The 19,564-nt window shown below is 40.1% G+C and overlaps 1 protein-coding gene across 1 annotated transcript in view; it reads left to right on the top strand.

The window, feature by feature from the left end:
- The first annotated feature begins 7,124 nt into the window (after nt 1-7,124).
- LOC132677567 (bile acid-CoA:amino acid N-acyltransferase-like) overlaps nt 7,125-19,564 on the top strand; it is a 14,695-nt gene continuing 2,255 nt past the window's right edge. Inside the window, 3 exon segments of the mRNA XM_078436639.2 lie at nt 7,125-7,697; nt 12,953-13,469; nt 17,006-17,208. Coding sequence (XP_078292765.2) covers nt 13,004-13,469; nt 17,006-17,208 — 669 coding nt within the window. The 5' untranslated portion in view covers nt 7,125-7,697; nt 12,953-13,003.

The following is a 19,564-nucleotide window of genomic DNA, read 5'->3' as shown; positions in this document are numbered from 1 at the left end:
CACCCTTCTTGTGATGATGTGAGATGATAAAATGCCTATGTGATGAGATGAAGTGAGGTGAATGATCTAGGTGTTGTAATGTAGCATTAGGCTACTATTGACCTGATTTACATCAGAAGGAGGCTTATCTACTTGGAGACTGGGGATGACTGCAGGTAACTCAAACTGTGGAAGGTGAAACTGTAGCTAAGGGGTAGGGGTGGGAGGACTACTGGAATTATTCAACCAATATTCTATTACTGGATAATTAAATTATTGCCAGTTTTTTGCTTTTATTCTTATCTATTTGTTTTAATCTGGCTTTTTTATAGTTGAGTATTGGTCTGCCATAAAACTCCCTTTTACTCAGAAATGGAAATCATTCCACTGTAAATTTCTTGACTCTGAACCTAGGAATGGGCAACTTGGTCCTGCTTCCGTGTGTGTGTGTGTGTGTGTGTGTGTGTGTGTGTGTTTTAATAAATATTTATTAATCTCAAGTCATCCTTTTGGCAATATTTTTTTTTAATTTTTTTTTTTTTAACGTCTATTTATTTTTGAGACAGAGAGAGACAGAGCATGAACGGGGGAGGGGCAGAGAGAGAGGGAGACACAGAATGGGAAGCAGGCTCCAGGCTCTGAGCCATCAGCCCAGAGCCCGACGCGGGGCTCGAACTCACGGACCTTGAGGTCGTGACCTGAGCTGAAGTCGGATGCTCAACCACCTGAGCCACCCAGGCGCCCCGGCAATATTTTTTTTTTTACGTAAGCTCTACACCTAACATGGAGCTTGAACTTAACCCCAAGATCAAAAGTCACACTCTACTGACTAAGCCAGCCAGGCCCTCCTGTCCTACTTCATTTGTAATCCATTAACGTGTGTTCTTGTGTATCTTAAAGTATAAAGTGACAAGTACCTTGAACTCAGTCATACCTGCACACATGAGCTTTATCTTATCTGCAGTTACTTTTCTATATCATTTTTATTAGTTTATTTCACAGTGCAAAAGTTCTCAAGTTTTTACTTGAATGATTTCTAAGTTGTCAAAGTAGTTGGCATAAAGTTTTTATAATATTCTTTTATTTTCCTTTTAATGTCTATTGGATCTGCAATGATAAGCCCTCTTTCACTTTGGTATTTGTTATTTTATTCTTTTTATTTGACCAGTCAGGCTTGTAGTTTATCAATTTTGTCTGTCTTCTCAAAGAACTAAATTTGTCTTTGTTAATTTCTTTCTGTTGTTTATTTTCCATTTCATTGATAATATGCTTTTCTTATTTCCTTTCTTATATTTACTTTGGGTTTACTTTCCTCTTTTTTTCTAGCTTTTTGAGGTAGACTTGGGTCATTGATTTTAGAACTTCTTTTCCAGTATAAGTCACTAAGATGATAAATTTCACTTTTTAGCTTTAGCTTCATCCTACAAATATTTTCATTTTACTTCCATTATCATTCAGTTTAAAATATTTTCTAATTTCTGACTTCTTCCTTGACCTGTGGATAATTAGAAGTGTGTTTGATTTTCAACTATTTGGGAACAAATAAGAAATAACATATTCTGGATTATTTTATTGCTTTCTAATTTAATTCCATTGTGGTCTAAAAAAGTACTCTCTGATTTCAGCATTTTTGAATTTGTTAAGATTAATTTTATGGTGCAGTGTATGGTTTATCTTGTTAAATATATCATGTGGGCTTAGTGTTCTATAAATAGCAATTAGGTCAAGGTCATTGATAGCATTGTTTAAATTTATGCCTTAACTGATTTTTGCCAAGTTATTCTATCAATTGCTGAGAAAGGAATGTTAAAATTTTTAACCATGATTATGGAATTGTTTATTTCTTGCTTTAATTCTGTCTCAAATTTTGCCTCATATATTTTGAAATCCTTTATTAGGATTTATGATTTTTATGAATTTGCCATTTATTTTTATTTTTTATTTTTTTTAATATATGAAATTTATTGTCAAATTGGTTTCCATACAACACCCAGTGCTCATCCCAAAAGGTGCCCTCCTCAATGCCCATCACCCACCCTCCCCTCCCTCCCACCCCCCATCAACCCTCAGTTTGTTCTCAGTTTTTAACAGTCTCTTATGCTTTGGCTCTCTCCCACTCTAACCTCTTTTTTTTTTTTTTTTTTTCCTTCCCCTCCCCCATGGGTTTCTGTTAAGTTTCTCAGGATCCACATAAGAGTGAAACCATATGGTATCTGTCTTTCTCTGTATGGCTTATTTCACTTAGCATCACACTCTCCAGTTCCATCCACGTTGCTACAAAAGGCCATATTTCATTCTTTCTCATTGCCACGTAGTACTCCATTGTGTATATAAACCACAATTTCTTTATCCATTCATCAGTTGATGGCCATTTAGGCTCTTTCCATAATTTGGCTATTGTTGAGAGTGCTGCTATAAACATTGGGGTACAAGTGCCCCTATGCACCATTTATTTTTTTAAGCTTATTTATTTTGTGGGAGAAAGAGTGAGAGAGAGTGCACATGCCAGCAGGGGAGGGGCAGAGAGAGAGGAAGAAGAGAATCCGAGCAGTTCTGACAGCAGGGAGACTGATGCAGGGCTCAATCTCATGAACAATGATATCATGACCGGAGCCAAAGCCAAGAGGACACTCAACTGACTGAGTCACCCAGGTGCCCCAAACTTGTCATTATTATTACTTTTTATTTTTTATTTTTTTTTAATTTTTTTTTTTAACATTTATTTATTTTTGAGACAGAGAGAGACAGAGCATGAACGGGGGAGGGGCAGAGAGAGAGGGAGACACAGAATGGGAAGCAGGCTCCAGGCTCTGAGCCATCAGCCCAGAGCCCGACGCAGGGCTCAAACTCACGGACTGTGAGATCGTGACCTGAGCTGAAGTCGGATGCTCAACCGACTGAGCCACCGAGGCGCCCTTATTATTTTTTTCTTTTAAAAAAAAAAAAGTTTATTTATTTCGAGAGAGAAAGAAAGAGAATCCCAAGCAGGCTCCAGGCCGCTAGTACAGAGCCTGACACAGGGCTCAGTCCCACGAATGGTGAGATCATGACCTGAGCCACAATCAAGAGTCTGATGCTTAACCAACTGAGCCACCCAGTGCCCCATTATTTTTCATCTCTGATAATACTCTTGATATTGAAATCTACTTAATCCGACATTAATATAGCCACTTTGGGTTTCTTATGCTTACTGTTGCATGGTATATTATTTTTCATCCATTTACTTGCAGTTTATCAATGTGAACTACACTGATAATTTTTCACCACAATCCTGACTCTTTTGGTAATCTCTTCCTTGCTTTTGTTTAAAAATTTACTCTAAAAGTATGTTATATAATTTTTTAGCATACATAAATTTATGATTAATCTATGTATATTCATTTATGATTGGCATCTAACACTCAATATTATGTTTGTGATGTTCACCTAGGTTTTTGAATATAGTTATGTCTTATTTTTATTGCTTTTATTTATTTAATTTTTAAAAAAATATTTATTTTTGAGAGAGAGAAAGAGAGACAGAATGTGAGAGTGGCAGAGAGAGAGGGAGACACAGAGTCCAAAGCAGATTCCAGGCCCCGAGCTGTCAGCACAGAGCCCGACATGGGGCTCGAACCCACAAACCATGAGATCATGACCTGAGCTGAAGTCTGATGCTTAACTGACTGAGCCACCCAAGTGCCCCCACTGCTTAATAATTTTTAATCAATTTTATGTGTAGTATAAGTCTACTGCAAGTTAGCAGCCTGTGTTTTCAAGTGTTTCATGGAGTTTTTGGCTGATCAGAAGTCCTTACAATTAAGGAAGATGAATTTACTAATAGTTTCTTTAAGTTCATACTTTTATTTTTTTTAACGTTTATTTATTTATTTTTGTGAGAGAGAGATAGAGAGTGAGTGGGGAGAGGCAGAGAGAAAGGAAGACAGAAGATCCGAAGCAGACTCCACACTGTCAGCACAGAACCCAGAGCCCGACAGCAGGCTCGAACCCATGAACTGTGAGATCATGACCTGAGCCAAAACCAAGAGTAGGATGCTTAACTGGCTGAGCCACCCAGGTGCCCTTAAACTCATACTTTTAAAGTGCTCTGTCTGTCACCTCAAATAAATAAATAAGGGCTCAATGATTTAATAGTGCTTTTATTTTCTTATCATGTAAAATCCCACTATGTCGTAGACCCTGGGTCTGGAGTTCTCTCTTGTCCAGCAAGAGAGCGTCTGCAGAATTGAAATGCAAGAGAGGCTAATGTCCGAGAGGAGATGAGCCCTGAGTATGGTCCTCGCTCCATCTTTATTAGGATCAGAAGGCTTGCAAGCATGATGGATGTGCACAAAGAGACAATGAAACCGTGAACGTTAACTCATGGGCATGGGGAAAAGGGGGTTTTGAAGATATGCAGTGTTAGCAGTTTGGGTCAATACAAAACAAAATCCTGGAGCTGGGTGAAAGGTTTTTTACAGCAGACATGAGGCACCACCTCTGTTTACCTAAACTGGCCTGGGTAAAGATAAGAGGCACCACCTCTGTTTACCTGGCCTAGGTAAAGAAAGACAGAGCATGCTACCTCAGGGTCAAAAAGACACCTTTCTTTTGCTAATTAGCTCCACTCTGGGCAACTTTGCCCTGCCCTGTCTAAAGTCCTGTTTTCCTTTTTTTTTTTTTTTTTGTCCTTCCTTCCTATGAAAGCAGCTTTCTGCTATTGTACTAAGTTGGGGGGCATTTCTTCCCTGAATACCTAATCTTGTTTACCTCATTTTGGATGCTTCCATCCTGAGATTTCCTATTCCTATACCTTTGTCCTATACTGGGAAACTTTGCCCTGTTTATCCTGTGGCTTTCTAATTCTTTATGCCTTGTTAACCTATGGTGGAAATTCAGGGAATTCCTAACCTTATTTCCCACACACTAATGCTCTATTCTATAGCATTAAGTAGGCTCTCGAGCTCCTATGAATTAGTTCAGGAGGGGGAGGTAATGACTGGGAGATTTGGTGTTGCCCACATTCCAAAAGCAGAAATTGTGGGCCCAAGAACAAGTATTTTGTTGCCTGTTACTGTGGCCACATTTGCAATTCTCAGTTCAGAACTCTTTGGTAGTAAGTCAAAGTCCTTGACTTCTTTATTTATAGAGCAAAGGTATGGCCAAACGGTGCCAGTGAAGGTCAAGCAATTTGTTTATGACAAAAATTAATAAAATATGTGAGTAAAATGTAGGTGCTATTCCTAAGAGGGAGAGGTTTAGAAAGCATAGAGAATGAAAAAGGGGAAAATAGGAGGAGACTGGGTTCAATACGTTTTAAAAGTTAATAGGAAACTAGAGCAAACAGTGGGCCATAAGCCGGTGCTTCTCTTGTATTAGTTTGGTCAGATTGCAAAGATGTATTTGGGGTTTTGATTAACAAGAACTCTAGGGAGTGCCATTCTTCCTTTAGGGATGGAAAGGGAGGCTCAAGAGGAAAAAGTCAGGTACTTTGGTTTGTAATCAGGGCTCTCTCTTCTGGGCTAGTTGGAGATGGGTTAAAGCCTCAGGTCTTGAGTGAGTCATAAAATTAGATTCTTACTTTCAGTGTTTGGAATTTGGCAGTTCATGTGGACAAATAGTGTTTTTTCATTTTGTAATCTCAGAGAGCTTTGAAGTTCAAAGAGTGCTCAGATAAGGGTATGTCTTATCTGTTGGATTTTGTTTAGAAAGGATATGATAGGAACTTGTGATTATGAAGATATCAAGCCAGAATTTATATTTCTGAGGGAGAATGACAGGCTGTCTGAAATTATTTAACTTTTCTTTATTCAGTCTTCCCCCATATCTCCATTAATATTTCTCCCTGTTTTTAAAGACAACTTCCTAGAATAGTATAGAAGAAACTCTTAGTTTGGGCTTTTGAATTGTGGTCCCATTTTTATATTGTTTGAAGGATGATTTTCTTTTCTTGTATTTTTAAGTTTGTTTATTTATTTTGAAAGAGAGAATGATAGAGCACATATGAAGGGGAGGAGGAGCAGAGAGAGAGAGAGAGAGGGAGAGAGAAAATCCCAAGCAGGCTCCATGCCCAGCGCAGACCCTGATGTGGGGCTGACATTAAAAGAAACTCATCCTGGGGCACCTGGGTGGCTCAGTTGGTTAAGCGTCTGACTCTTGATTTCAGCTCAGGTCATGATCTCACGGTTCGTGGGTTCGAGCCCCGTGTCAGGCTCTGCACTGACATTGCGGAGCCTGCGTGGAATTCTCTCTCTTCCTCTTTCTCTGCCCCATCTGAAGATCACACACACACCCACACTGTCTCAAAATAAATGAAACAAAAAACAAAACAACAACAACAAAAAAAACCCAGACTGTCGTGTTAGCAGATACTGTCAATACCTTGCCTGTATATACTTCCCCTAGTGGCATTAGTGCACAGGCCTGACTCACAACATCAGACCTTGGATTCCTCTGCCTGATAGTTTTATTGGGCCTCCAGAGTCAGCTTTACCTCTCAGCATGGCAGGCTGGAAGTGGTGGGAAATTAAGGCTTTTTCCTCCCTTACCACTCAGCCCTTAGCTAACCATTTATTGGATACTTCCCATTGCCCCTCTGCATTCCTGTTTCCTGGAACCCCCTCAAAATACACTACTTGCTTTGAGTTCTTACCTCAAGGTAGGCTTCTCGAGCAACCCAAGATAGGACAAAAGCAAACTACTTGACCCTTCCTTTAACCACCACCCTATTTCTCTTCTTATTCTCGAATAATTAAGCTATCATATTTATTCTTCAACCCTGCTCTTACCAGGTTCTGCTGTCACATGTTACTGGCCTCCTCTCTCTAGAATTGCACAAGGATTTACATGGTATAGCCAACAGCGATTTCAGAACTTGGCTTGCTTGAAGTATCAACTGACGATATATAATCTTTCCTTTAGCCTCCTCAACCCCGCTGATCTGTAACTCTTAAGGATTTAAACTTACACAGTTGTGGAGGTTGGTTTAGCAGTCTCTGAAAAGTTGTCTTTGCAACTGATGACTGATCTCACTGAACCCTGTCCTGATTCCCAACCCACAGAATATATGAGCATAATCACTATCGTATGCCTTTAAATTTTGGGGTTTACTACACAGCCATAGTAAATGAAACATCTGTTTCTTTTGGGGTTACTTAAATGTGTGTGTGTGTGTGTGTGACTCTATAGAATAAAATATGTACCTGAGGAGTCTAGCTCCTAGTTAAAAAGCTATGTATGATTTTCCAGAACTGACCATAGGCAATTACAAAGGCTTTAGCTGGCAGGCATTATGGGAGAAAGCTCTCCTTCCAGCACCAGTTTTGGGGTACAGTCAGTGCATGGCAGCCTCTTGAAAAAGTTGGAGTCAAGGACTTAAGCCACTCAGCAGTTACTGGTCTCCATAGTCATTAGTCACTCAGGCCCATCATGTTCTCGTATTTGCCTTCCCTGCCCATTGTAGATCTCTTTACATCAGGCCTGTTCAGGGTCCAAATTCTTGTCAAGGTGTGTCTGCTGAGGTTTCTTTATGCAAGGAGGAGGAATACTTGAAAACATTTCTTTTCACTGTGATTCAGCACCTAGCTCTTTTCTACTTCTAGCCCTTCCCCTCACTCTCTCCTGACCTCAGAACTGCTGGATCCTTTGGAGCTCCCTCGACAACCCACCCCCACTTCTGGCTGAGCCACCAACTTCAGACCATCAAGCCTCGTCTTGCCCAGGCATTTTCTCCCATCACAGTAAGTGATTAAAGACTTCACTCTTGTTTTTGGCTCGTTGCTTTAATCAGCTACTCTGACACATAGCCACTCAGCTTTCTCTATCTCCCTGAGCTCAGCTGAGCTCCTAACAGTACCTTTAAGTAATTACAGTCAGCCTGCAAATAATCTTGTATTGCTCGAAAAATAGCAGGTAATATATAATAATCTTACAACAGTTTAATTCTATTTACCCCATTCCCACCTTTGTGTCATTATATTTTATTTCAGTGTATTCTGTAAACCCCACAAGACATTGTTATTATTTTTATTTTATATAGTCTCTTAATTGCATTTAAATACACACAAACACACATATATATGTGTGTATGCATATTAAAGATGTTTTTAAATGGGCTTCTATAATTACCATTTTTGTGGTCTTCATCCTTTCCCACAGATCTGGTTGTCCATCTGGTCCAATTTCCCTCCAACAACTCAGCATTTCTTATAATGTCGGTCCACCACAGACATAATGTCTCCCATTTCCCCACCTCCTGGAAATGTCTTTATTTTGCCTTCATTTTTGTTTTTTTGTTTTTTTTTTTTATTTTTTTTATTTTTTTATTTTTTTTATTTTTTAATATATGAAATTTACTGTCAAATTGGTTTCCATACAACACCCAGTGCTCATCCCAAAAGGTGCCCTCCTCAATACCCATCACCCACCCTGCCCTCCCTCCCACCCCCCATCAACCCTCAGTTTGTTCTCAGTTTTTAACAGTATCTTATGCTTTGGCTCTCTCCCACTCTAACCTCTTTTTTTTTTTTTTTTTTCCTTCCCCTCCCCCATGGGTTTCTGTTATGTTTCTCAGGATCCACATAAGAGTGAAACCATATGGTATCTGTCTTTCTCTGTATGGCTTATTTCACTTAGCATCACACTCTCCAGTTCCATCCATGTTGCTACAAAAGGCCATATTTCATTTTTTCTCATGCCACGTAGTATTCCATTGTGTATATAAACCACAATTTCTTTATCCATTCATCAGTTGATGGACATTTAGGCTCTTTCCATAATTTGGCTATTGTTGAGAGTGCCGCTATAAACATTGGGGTACAGGTGCCCCTATGCATCAGTACTCCTGTATCCCTTGGATAAATTCCTAGCAGTGCTATTGCTGGGTCATAGGGTAGGTCTATTTTTAATTTTCTGAGGAACCTCCACACTGCTTTCCAGAGCGGCTGCACCAATTTGCATTCCCACCAACAGTGCAAGAGGGTTCCTGTTTCTCCACATCCTCTCCAGCATCTATAGTCTCCTGATTTGTTCATTTTAGCCACTCTGACTGGCGTGAGGTGGTATCTGAGTGTGGTTTTGATTTGTATTTCCCTGATAAGGAGCGACGTTGAACATCTTTTCATGTGCCTGTTTATTTTGCCTTCATTTTTGAAGTGTATTTTTGCTAGATAGAGAATTTTGGAGTTTTTATGTTTTCTTTTAGGCATTTAAAAAATTTATTGTCTTCTGGCTTCCATTGCTTGTGATGGGAAGTCAAACATTATTTATGTTGTTAATTCTCCTATATGTAAGGTTTCCATTTTTCTCTGGCTGCTTTTATTTTATTATTTATTATTTTTTTTAACGTTTTATTTATTTTTGAGACAGGGAGAGACAGAGCATGAACAGGGGAGGGTCAGAGAGAGGGAGACACAGAATCTGAAACAGGCTCCAGGCTCTGAGCGGTCAGCACAGAGCCCGACGCTGGGCTGGAACTCATAGACCACAAGATCATGACCTGAGCCGAAGTCGGCCGCTAAACCAACTGAGCCACCCAGGCGCCCCTCTCTGGCTGCTTTTAATATTTGCTTTTTATATTTTATTATCATTAGTTTAACTAATGATAATAGGCAATGCTGCAGTTGTGGTGTTCTTAGTGTTTGTCCTCCTTCTGGTTTGCTGAGTTTCTTGTAATTGTGGCAAGATATTTTTCAACAATTTTGGGAAAATTTCAGTCATTATTTATTTTCTTAAAGTTTCTTCATTTGAGAGGGCAGGGGGCAGGGAGGGAGGCAGGAGGGGCAGAGAGAGAGGGAGAGTGAGAATCCCAAGCAGGCTCTGCATGGTCAGAGCAGAGCCCGACCGCGGGGCTCTGTCCCACGCAGTAACCATGAGATCATGGTCTGAGCCAAAATCAAGAGTCGGTTGCTCGAACCAGTCTCTTCTCATGGTCCTGGGGCAGCTCTTTCTGTCTTTCTGCCCAAGGGTCCTGTCCGTGTGCTTTAATAAAATCATCTTTTTGCAAAAAAGAGTCGGATGCTCAACCAACTTAGGCACATAGGTGCCTCTCCATTATTATTTTTTAAAACATCTTTTCTGTGCCTTTCTCTCCCCTGTCTTTCTGAGGCACCAATTACACACATATTAGAATCTGATATTGTTCCACACGTCTCAAGTGCTCTGTTTTTCTTTTATACCCTTTTTTCTTTGTTGCAATTTAGTTTGGTCCTTTACTCTGCTGTTGTTTTCTAGTCTTCTATGAAGTCTATCTAGCAATTCTTCATTTTTATTCTTGTATTTTTTATTTCTAGCTTTTCCATTTGGTTCTTCTCTACAACTTTCATGCCCAGATGAAATTCTCAAATATTTTGTCTGCCTTTTCTACTTGATCCTTTAGCATTTTTATCATAGTTATTTTTTTTAACTAAGCTTTTAATTTTGAGGTAATGGTAGATTTACCACATATGTAAGAAATAATACAGAGAGAACACATGTACCCTTTACCCAGCTTCCCCTAATGGTAAAATCTTGCAAAACTGTAGTACAGTGTCACAAGGATATTGACCTTGATACAATCAGGATACAGAATATTCCTCTGAACACCAGGATCCTTCATGGTGTCCTTTTATAGACATCTCCTCCCAACCCAATCCTTGAACCTTGGCAACCCGCTACCACTAATCTGTTCTCCATTTCTCTAACTTTGTCGTTTCAAAGGGCACCTGGGTGGCTCAGTCGGTTGAGTGTCTGACTCTTGATTTTAGCTCAGGTCATGATCCCAGGGTTGTGGGATCAAGCCCTGCATCAGACTCCATGCTGAGCGTGGAGTCTGCTTATGATTCTTTCTCTCTCTCTCTCTCCCTCTGTCTCTCTCCTCCACTTGCTCTCTCTCTAAAAACAAACAAATAAGCAAACAAATAAATAACTTTGTCATTTCAAGAATGTTATATAAATGGAATCATACAATATGTAATCATTTGGGAGTGGCATAATTCTCTTGTGATTCCTCCCAGTTATTGTATTTATCAGTAATTCGATTGTTTTCCTGAATAGCATTCTATTGTAGTCGGTTCAAAGTTCCTGCGTGATAAATCCACTGTCTTGGCTATTTCTGTGCCCTTTCCTACTGATTGTTTGCTCTCATCATGAATATGGGTTGATTTTGTTGCTTCTGTTGCACCTTATAATTTTTTTTTTATTATACCCTAGATATCTCATATAAAAGAAAAGACTAGGGGCACCTGGGTGACTCAGTCGGTTGAGCGACCGACTTTGGCTCAGGTCATGACCTCACGGTTTGTGGGTTTGAGCCCTGCATTGGGCTCTGTGCTGACAGCTCAGAGCCTGGAGACTGCTTTGGATTCTGTGTCTCCTTTTCTCTCTGCCCCTCCCCACTCACGCTCTGTCTCTCTCTCAAAAATAAATAAACATTAAAAAAAAGAAAAAAGAGTAGACTAAGTCATATTTACCTCAAGAAAAGAGCAAAGCCCTGTTCTGTCAGAATGGTAGAATTAGGGGCTGACCTGTAGTCGAGCTGGATCTGGGCTTTGTCTCAGCTTTATCTGATTCAGCATACCCCTGGCTTCAGATAGTTTGGGATATGAAATTAGGCTCTTCTCATCAGAAGAAACTGGTGCCTAACCATTGCTGAACTTCTGGAGATATCTTTGGCTTTTGTGGCCAGGTTGCTAGCTTTTCTAACTGTAGGATATTTCCCTCTGATTTATAATTCTTCTGGAAGGAGGGTCACCAAGGACATTTCTTTGCTCTGCAGTCCCAGTCCTGGCTTTCTGAGCCTGGGGAAATCTCTCTATTTTTTGCTATTCTTCCCTATCTTTTGGAAGTTAGCTGCCTTGCTTCTTCCGAAGGCCTGCAGACAGATTTCTCTTGGCTCATGTCTCTGCTCCCATTCTTTGATGTATTGTCCTAGAGCACATGGCCAGGTCCTAAAGAGTTGGCACTTGGAGAAAGACTCTGGCTGGAGTTTCTCAGGATTCGAATCTATCAAACCAGCCCACACACATCCATTATACTTTCTCCTTATTTTTGATTTCTCCTTATTTTTTTGATGGGCGTTTCTTTTTTGCTGCTTTGTCATAGATAAAAGTCACTCTGTAGAAGAGAAAGTTTTCTCTTTCCTATGATGAGTTTGTTACTCACTAGAGTTTAATTTGTTTAGATTCCTGACAATCTAATGAGATTTAAAAAATTTTTTTAATTGATTTTGTTTTTATACAGATAATTTTAGGTTATTAGAATGGGAATAATGGTCATTTTTGTGGCTTTCTTCACACTAACCAAAGGAGAGAGGCATTCCTTAATTTTTAAGATGGAAGTTATAAAAAGCCCAGCAAATGTTTGGGTGTCTGAAGGGCTGGTCAGTGCCTGGTTTTGCTTAGGACTGGGTAACTAACTTCAGAGTTAATCCTAACTCTGAAGCCAGGAATATTTTTTCTTTAGGGAATAATACATATGTCAGCCTCCTTGCTCTTCCCAAAGATTTTATTTTCATACTTTTGAGAAGATTTGTCTGTTTTTTTAATACTCTGTTAGACATGAATTCTTAGATGCCAGGCATTCTGTCTGCAGGATTTGGGAAGGGGATTAGTAGTGAAGTCACCAGTTCCATATATATATATAGATATTTACCAAGTCCCCCTTTTCAACTGCACATCTCACTCTTATCCTCCGCTGCATCTAATTTTCCAAGGGTTCTGGTGGCCGATTGCGATATCTTCCTTGGATATGTTGATACCATTCATGCATATTTTGGCTGCTGCTTCCTCCACCCTGGTTCATAATGATTATAAAACTTATCTACTTGTTTTATGTATTCTAGAAGTTCGTTGAAAGCTCTCAGGTATCTAATACTTGAAGATTATATCAGTATATTTGCTAAACAACTGGAGGGTTAGAGCTGAATCCCAAGCAGCCTGATTTCTGCTCCAGTTCACCTCTCATTAACCTTATCACTGTCTTATTTCATTATCCCTTTTTTTTTTTTTTTTATATCCAGGCTTTACTCAAAGCATTACTTGAAGAATCTTCAAGGTGCCACATTGTAACAATGATTCAGCTGACAGCTACCCCTGCAAGCACACTCACTGATGAGCCAGTGCACATCCGAGCTACAGGCCTGTGTCCCTCTCAGATAGTGATTTTTCAGGCAACACTAGAAGATGAAAAGGGGAACCTGTTTCATTCTCAAGCCTACTATAAGGCCAGTGAAGTTGGTGAGGTAGACCTGGATCATGCTCCTTCACTTGGAGGTGACTATATAGGGGTCCACCCCATGGGTCTCTTCTGGTCCCTGAAACCTGAAAAATTTTTAACTAAATTGATGAAAAGAGATGTGATGACTAGCCCCTTCCTGGTCCAGATAAAACTTTATGATTCTAATTTACCATTAGCCCAGATTGCCGCCACTGATCCAAAAGTCAGCGTGACTTTGGAGAGGTGGTACAGAGCACCTGGTGTCCCACGGATCCAAGTTCAAGAAGGCCACCTTCGGGGAGCCCTCTTTCTCCCTCCTGGTGAGTAGAATTAACCTGGTACTGTCATCCTCGTGTTTCCTCTTTTGAATGCCTCGTCCTTCTAGAGGTTTAACTTGGATATGGACAGTACATAGTGTAATCCTTGCCAGCCATAGAATCAGGGTTAATTCTGGGTCAGAACAAGAATATGGTGGGGCGCCTGGGTGGCTCAGTCGGTTAAATGTCCGACTTCAGCTCAGGTCATGATCTCGCGGTCCGTGAGTTCAAGCCCCGCGTCGGGCTCTGGGCTGATGGCTCAGAGCCTGGAGCTTGCTTCCGATTCTGTGTCTCCCTCTCTCTCTGCCTCCCCCCCCCCCCCCCCCCGTTCATGCTGTCTCTCTCTCTGCCTCAAAAATAAATAAACGTTAAAAAAAAATTAAAAAAAAAGAATATGGTGATGCCCCATTCCAACTCAAGTTTGATCTCAACAATTCTGGAGCTTTTCTAAGGATATGACTACATGTAGTTTATGAAGTCCCTGCATTATGGGTTTCCCATAGCTTTGGATTCATGTGAAATCCTTCTATATTGAAGCCTGACTATCTGAAGACCCCTATCCTGATATCATGGAACTGTATCCCAGCTTCTCTTGGGGGTTTTATCCTGTCTGAGTTTCAGTTTAGGCATGGGTCATCGCATGCAATAAGCTGATGATATTATGGACTGAAATACTGCAACAAATATAGAGGATGCAAAGAAACTTTATATTCTCTAGTTCCATAAATATTTCATATTTATACAGTATTCCACAAATCTGCAGAAAATACAACATGCTTCTTAATGGCTATACAACTTACCAGAATACACATAGTTTCTCACAGTGATCTCCACATATCAGTAAGTGGTTCAAAACATCTACTGGTACATTTATCAGGGTTTATTGTGGGACTGAATGAAGCAAAGTTAGTTTTCCAGAAGTTGCTCATGGCAGGTCCAGGTTTCAGGAGTGTCTGAGGCCCCCTTCTGCAGACACATGATTTGATCTGGGACACAGCCATCGTATTGCCAGGATGTATGCCTCTCTCTCTGCTTTTAAAAACATAATCACAGAGTGCCTGGGTGCCCCAGTCAGTCAAGCATCCCAGTTCGGCTCAGTGATCTCACAGTTCATGAGTTTGAGTCCCCATTGAGCAGCGTGGAACCCCCTTCAGATCCTCTGTCTCCCTCTCTCTTTGCCCCTCCCCTGCTCTCTCTCTCTCTCTCTCTCTGTCTCTCAAAAATAAACATTAAAAAAATAAAAACATAATCACTTAGTAGAACTGAGATGGATTGAGGAAGCTTGAAGTGGTAGAAGTGGTTTCCAACAGCATAGAGTTATAGACGACGTAGAAGGAATAAAAACTTCCCTTTGCAAAGTCATCATGACCCATTTGGTTGTTTGGACAAATTTCAATATGTTTACACCCGGTAATTAGCATATAGGCAAGATTATTGTGTGTGGGGATCAGTGAGTGACACAAACGTCTGTGCCTCTATTATTCCACTTCAATGAAAAATTTAATATTGGTGCAGGCCTCCCATGTTGGGATGATGTGTTGGTTTAGAGGGTGCTATTTGTGAATCCTCTTGGACACCACACGTGCTCGTGTCCTCCTTGTTCTGTGGGGGCCAAAAGAGAATGAGTCAGGTCTCAAAGTGGTTCTCAACTATGACATTCTTCCAGGATAAGAGGCTCAGTACTCTTTTTTTATAATGGTTTTAGGAGTAGAATTTAGTGATTCATCACTTGCATATAATACCCAGTGCTCATCCCAACAAGTGTCTTCCTTAGTGCCCCTTACCCATTTAGTCCATGCCCCCACCCAACACCCCTCCAGCGACCCTCAGTTTGTTCTCTGTATGTAAGAGTCTCTTATGGTTTGTCTCCCTCTCTGTTTTTATTTTGTTTTTCCTTCCCTTCCCCTATGTTTGTGTGTTTTATTTCTTAAATTCCGCATTTGAGTGAAATTATATGTCTTTTTCTGACTTATTTCACGTAGCATAATACACTCTAGTTCCATCCACATTATTGCAAATGGCAAGATTTCATTCTTTTTTATCGCCAAGTAATATTCCATTGTATATGTATATCACATCTTCTTTATCCATTCATCATTCGAGAGATGTTTGGGCTTTTTCCATACTTTGGCTATTGTTGATAGTGCTGCTATAAACATTGGGTGCATGTGCCCCTTCGAATCAACATTTTTGTATCCTTTGGATAAATACCTAATAGTGCAGTTGCTGGGTTGAAGGTAGTTCTATTTTTAATTAACAAAAAATTTTTTTTAATGTTTATTTATTTTTGAGGGGTGGGGGGAAGGGCAGAGAGAGAAAGGGAGACACAGAATCCAAAGCAGGCTCCAGGCTCTGAGCTGTCAGCACAGAGCCCGACGCGGGGCTGAAACTCACGGACTGTGAGATCATGACCTGAGCCGAAGTCGGACGCTGAACCAACTTGAGCCACCCAGGTGCCCTAACAAGTGGTATATTTTAAAGCCAAGATATATTTAGTATCATTTTATTTCTTCTCTCAACATAAGGAAACACAGCAATGTTTTCTTTTGAAAATTCCCAATATTCCTTTAAATCAAGTCACTTGTTTCTTTTTTTAAAATATTTTTTATTTTTAAGTAGTCTCTACACCCACCATGGGGTTTGAACTCACAACCCCAAGATCAAGAGTCGCACACTCTATCAACTGAGCCAACCAGGCATCCCCAAGTCACTCTTTTCAAATGTGGATGGGACCAGTCTTCCTTAGCTAAAATCACTTACACAAGAATAGAATGCCCCCAGTAGCGCATCATAAATATTTTTTTCAGTGTGTGAACCTTGCTTTATTTAGGAAACAAGTTGCCTACACAGAGAGTGAGTATAGAATGATACTCTGAGCACCTCTACTTTTTGCCATGTGTTAAACTTCAGTGAATAAACAGTGTTACTGCATGAAAGCCCTTGTCATTTACATCTGCTTGGGTGTAGTCAGACTAATGTAACAGAGCAGTGTTAAGTCAGGATTATAGCTAATAATCATTTCAATTCACTTTTTGGAGTCATATACTTTTGAAGCCTTTTTTTTTTTTTTTTGAGTCATATATACTTTAAGAACCCAATTAAATCCATAGAGGCTTTCATTAGTAACATGCACATATAAACATATATTTTGCGTGTAATCTCAGGACCTTCACTGGTGTCCTAAAGCCTAATTGTGTACCTCTTCATAGATTAAAAAGCCCTTGACTAATTTCAATGGCTTTCTTTACTCAGTACTATAGAAATGAGCCACTATGAGTCCCCAGTAGTCCTTGGCTACAGAGATGAAACATGTCAGTGAACAGGTTTCCCAATCAAGCTTCCTGATATTGTGTTCCATTAGTGTATTCAATCAGCTTTAATTCTGTCCCAGATAGGAGCCTGAAAATTTAGGGATTCCATTGAAAATTTATATGTCATTTCCACGATTTGTGATGCATTCCTTTGTGTTGTCGTATTTTTCTTCCTTTTTCCTTCCCTTCCCTTCATATCCAGTTCTGTTTTGTTTTGTTCTTTTTCAGGAGAGGGCCGTTTCCCAGGGGTAATTGACTTGTTTGCTGATATTGGTGGGCTGATTGAATACCGAGCCAGTCTCCTGGCCAGTCATGGCTTTGCTGCGTTGACCTTGGCCTACTGTGACTATGAAAATCTGCCTTTACACCCAGAAAAAATAGAGTTAGAATATTTTGAAGAAGCTGTCAACTTTCTCCTGAGACATCCGAAGGTAATTTTTGCCTTTTCTTTCAGTTCCTGTTTTTAAATAACTATAACACTCTGTGACCCTTTAACTTCCAAGTGTGATTCTATATACATACCCATATTATTCACATGATTTCTTTCACACCCAATGTCTTCTGCTCAGAAAGACAAAATGGGAAGTTAGCCTGTGTCCATGATGGAATCAAAATGCAATGGCTTTAGATTCAGACAGAAATGGCTTGCCTTTCTGGCTCCATCCCATCTGGTTGTGGGAATCTGGGCGAGCTACTAACATGCTCTAATTCTCAGTTTCTTCATCTATTAAATACTATGGCAGTGGTGCTATTTTGTAAGGCTCTTGTGAGAATTATCTAAGGGGATAATACAAACAAAGTGCTCACTAGAGTCACTGGCAATACTACACCCTCAATAAATGTAATTATTATTATCATCACCTCTCTGATAATTATTTAATCACCAGACTTCACCAGAAAGATAGTCTGTCTTTCTTGAGGAGTGAGTCTGCATTTTTAGCTATTTGAGAGGCCTTAAAAATAATGCTATAGTTCTTTCTAGTCTATACCTTCTTTAAATTTTAAAATGTGATTTGCTGCTACTGTAGGGTTGCTGCATGTTAGCCCTTGTTAATTGCTAATGTTTTTATCTTTTTTTTAATGTTTATTTATTTTTGAGAGAGAGACAGAGTACGAGGGGGAGGGGCAGAGAGAGAGGGAGACACAAAATTCAAAGCAGGCTCTAGGCTCCAAGCTGCCAGCACAAGAGCCCAACGTGGGGCTCAAACTCAGATCGTGAGATCATGACCTGAGCCGAAGTCAGCTGCTTAACTGACTGAGCCACCCAGTTGCCCCAGCTAATATTTTTTTCTTAAAAAGAATTGATCTAAGTAAAATTAAGTCTCTGTACCACATCCTATTTCATATCAGGATCACCAAAATATGATTAGAATTGTAGTAATTAGATGGGCAATGATCACTGACAATCTATTGATGCTTTGAATTTTTACTTTTTATTTTATCTTATTTTTAAGGTTTATTTATTTTTGAGAGAGAGAGAGAGAGACAGAGCATGAGCATGAGCATGAGCATGAGCATGAGCATGAGCATGAGCAGGGGAAGGGCAGAGAGAGGAGGAGACACAGAGTCTGAAGCAGGCTCCAGGCTCCGAGCTGTCAGCACAGAGCCCGACGTGGGGCTTGAACTCACAAACTGTTAGATCATGACCTGAGCTCAAGTTGGATACTTAACCAACTGAGCCACCCAGGTGCCCCAATGCATTGAATTTTTAAAAAGCTATTTTTGATGCATGTAATGGAGTTGTCCTTGAGCTATCAAATAGGCAATGTTACTGTGCTGAGTTTCTGCTTAACTTAGTTGAGAGATGAAGAGGCTGTGTGATTCGGTTTTTCACTTTCTTAGCCTGATTCCTCTTATACTTGCTGCATGACTTCTTTATCAGTAATCTTACCAATGTCACTTAGATAGTCAATGACTAAGCGAGACCTGGAAACCAGATTTCTTTCCTAGGCTGTTGGTACTTGCACTAAACCTGCTTCATTCTGTCTCTTCTGTGGGAGGATAGACCACAGATCTTTCAATTCCTTGTAGGTCTTATTTCTCCATCTGTTGATTTTAAGCATCCTAAAATCCCTAATCCCAAATGCGGTGGCAGAAATTGTAACGAGAGTTAGTGTTCTGCCAAAAGGCTGCAGATAGCTGTGTCATTTTGTTATATACCATGTTGTTCATGCATGTTATACTTCCTTTTACTTTGTCTTCCCTGGCCAGATCTTTTCTGGGTTCTCATCTCTCATTGCAGTGATGTGACTCTATATCTTTTATATTAAGACCTAGAACTTCAGAGCTTGAGAGCTCTTTTTAATTCAAAAGGAGATGATTCACGTCACCCCACTTAATATGCAGGGTAGGATCTTAGGTAGAATGTACTGGCCTTACAAGAGAGCCTGAAAACATAGATAGAAAAGGGGACTAGGTTCAGATCCATCAGAACTTATCCCTTGGGACTGGATACATGCCCCTCAAAATAAGAAGAGAATGGCTCCTGTTAGTGAGCCTATACACAGCATAGAATACCGTTCCTTCTTGTTTGTTCCCATTTTTTAAAATTAATTCATTTATCTTGAGAGAAAGAGAACAGGGTAGGGGCAGAGAGAGAGGGAAAGAGAGAGAATCCCAAGCAGGCTCTGCACTGTCAGCATGGAGCCTGATGTGTGGCTCAATGCAGGGCTTGATCCCTTGAACCATGAGATCATGACCTGAGCTGAAATCAAGAGTCAGTCACTTAACTGACTGAGCCACTCGGGTGCCCCAACTCAAATTTTTTAAATATAAAAACCCAATTCA

The sequence above is a fragment of the Panthera onca genome, chromosome D4 (assembly GCF_046562875.1).
Source record: "Panthera onca isolate mPanOnc1 chromosome D4, mPanOnc1 haplotype 2, whole genome shotgun sequence".
NCBI classification, from domain to species: domain Eukaryota; kingdom Metazoa; phylum Chordata; class Mammalia; order Carnivora; family Felidae; genus Panthera; species Panthera onca.
This window is presented reverse-complemented; position numbering and strand designations above follow the sequence as displayed.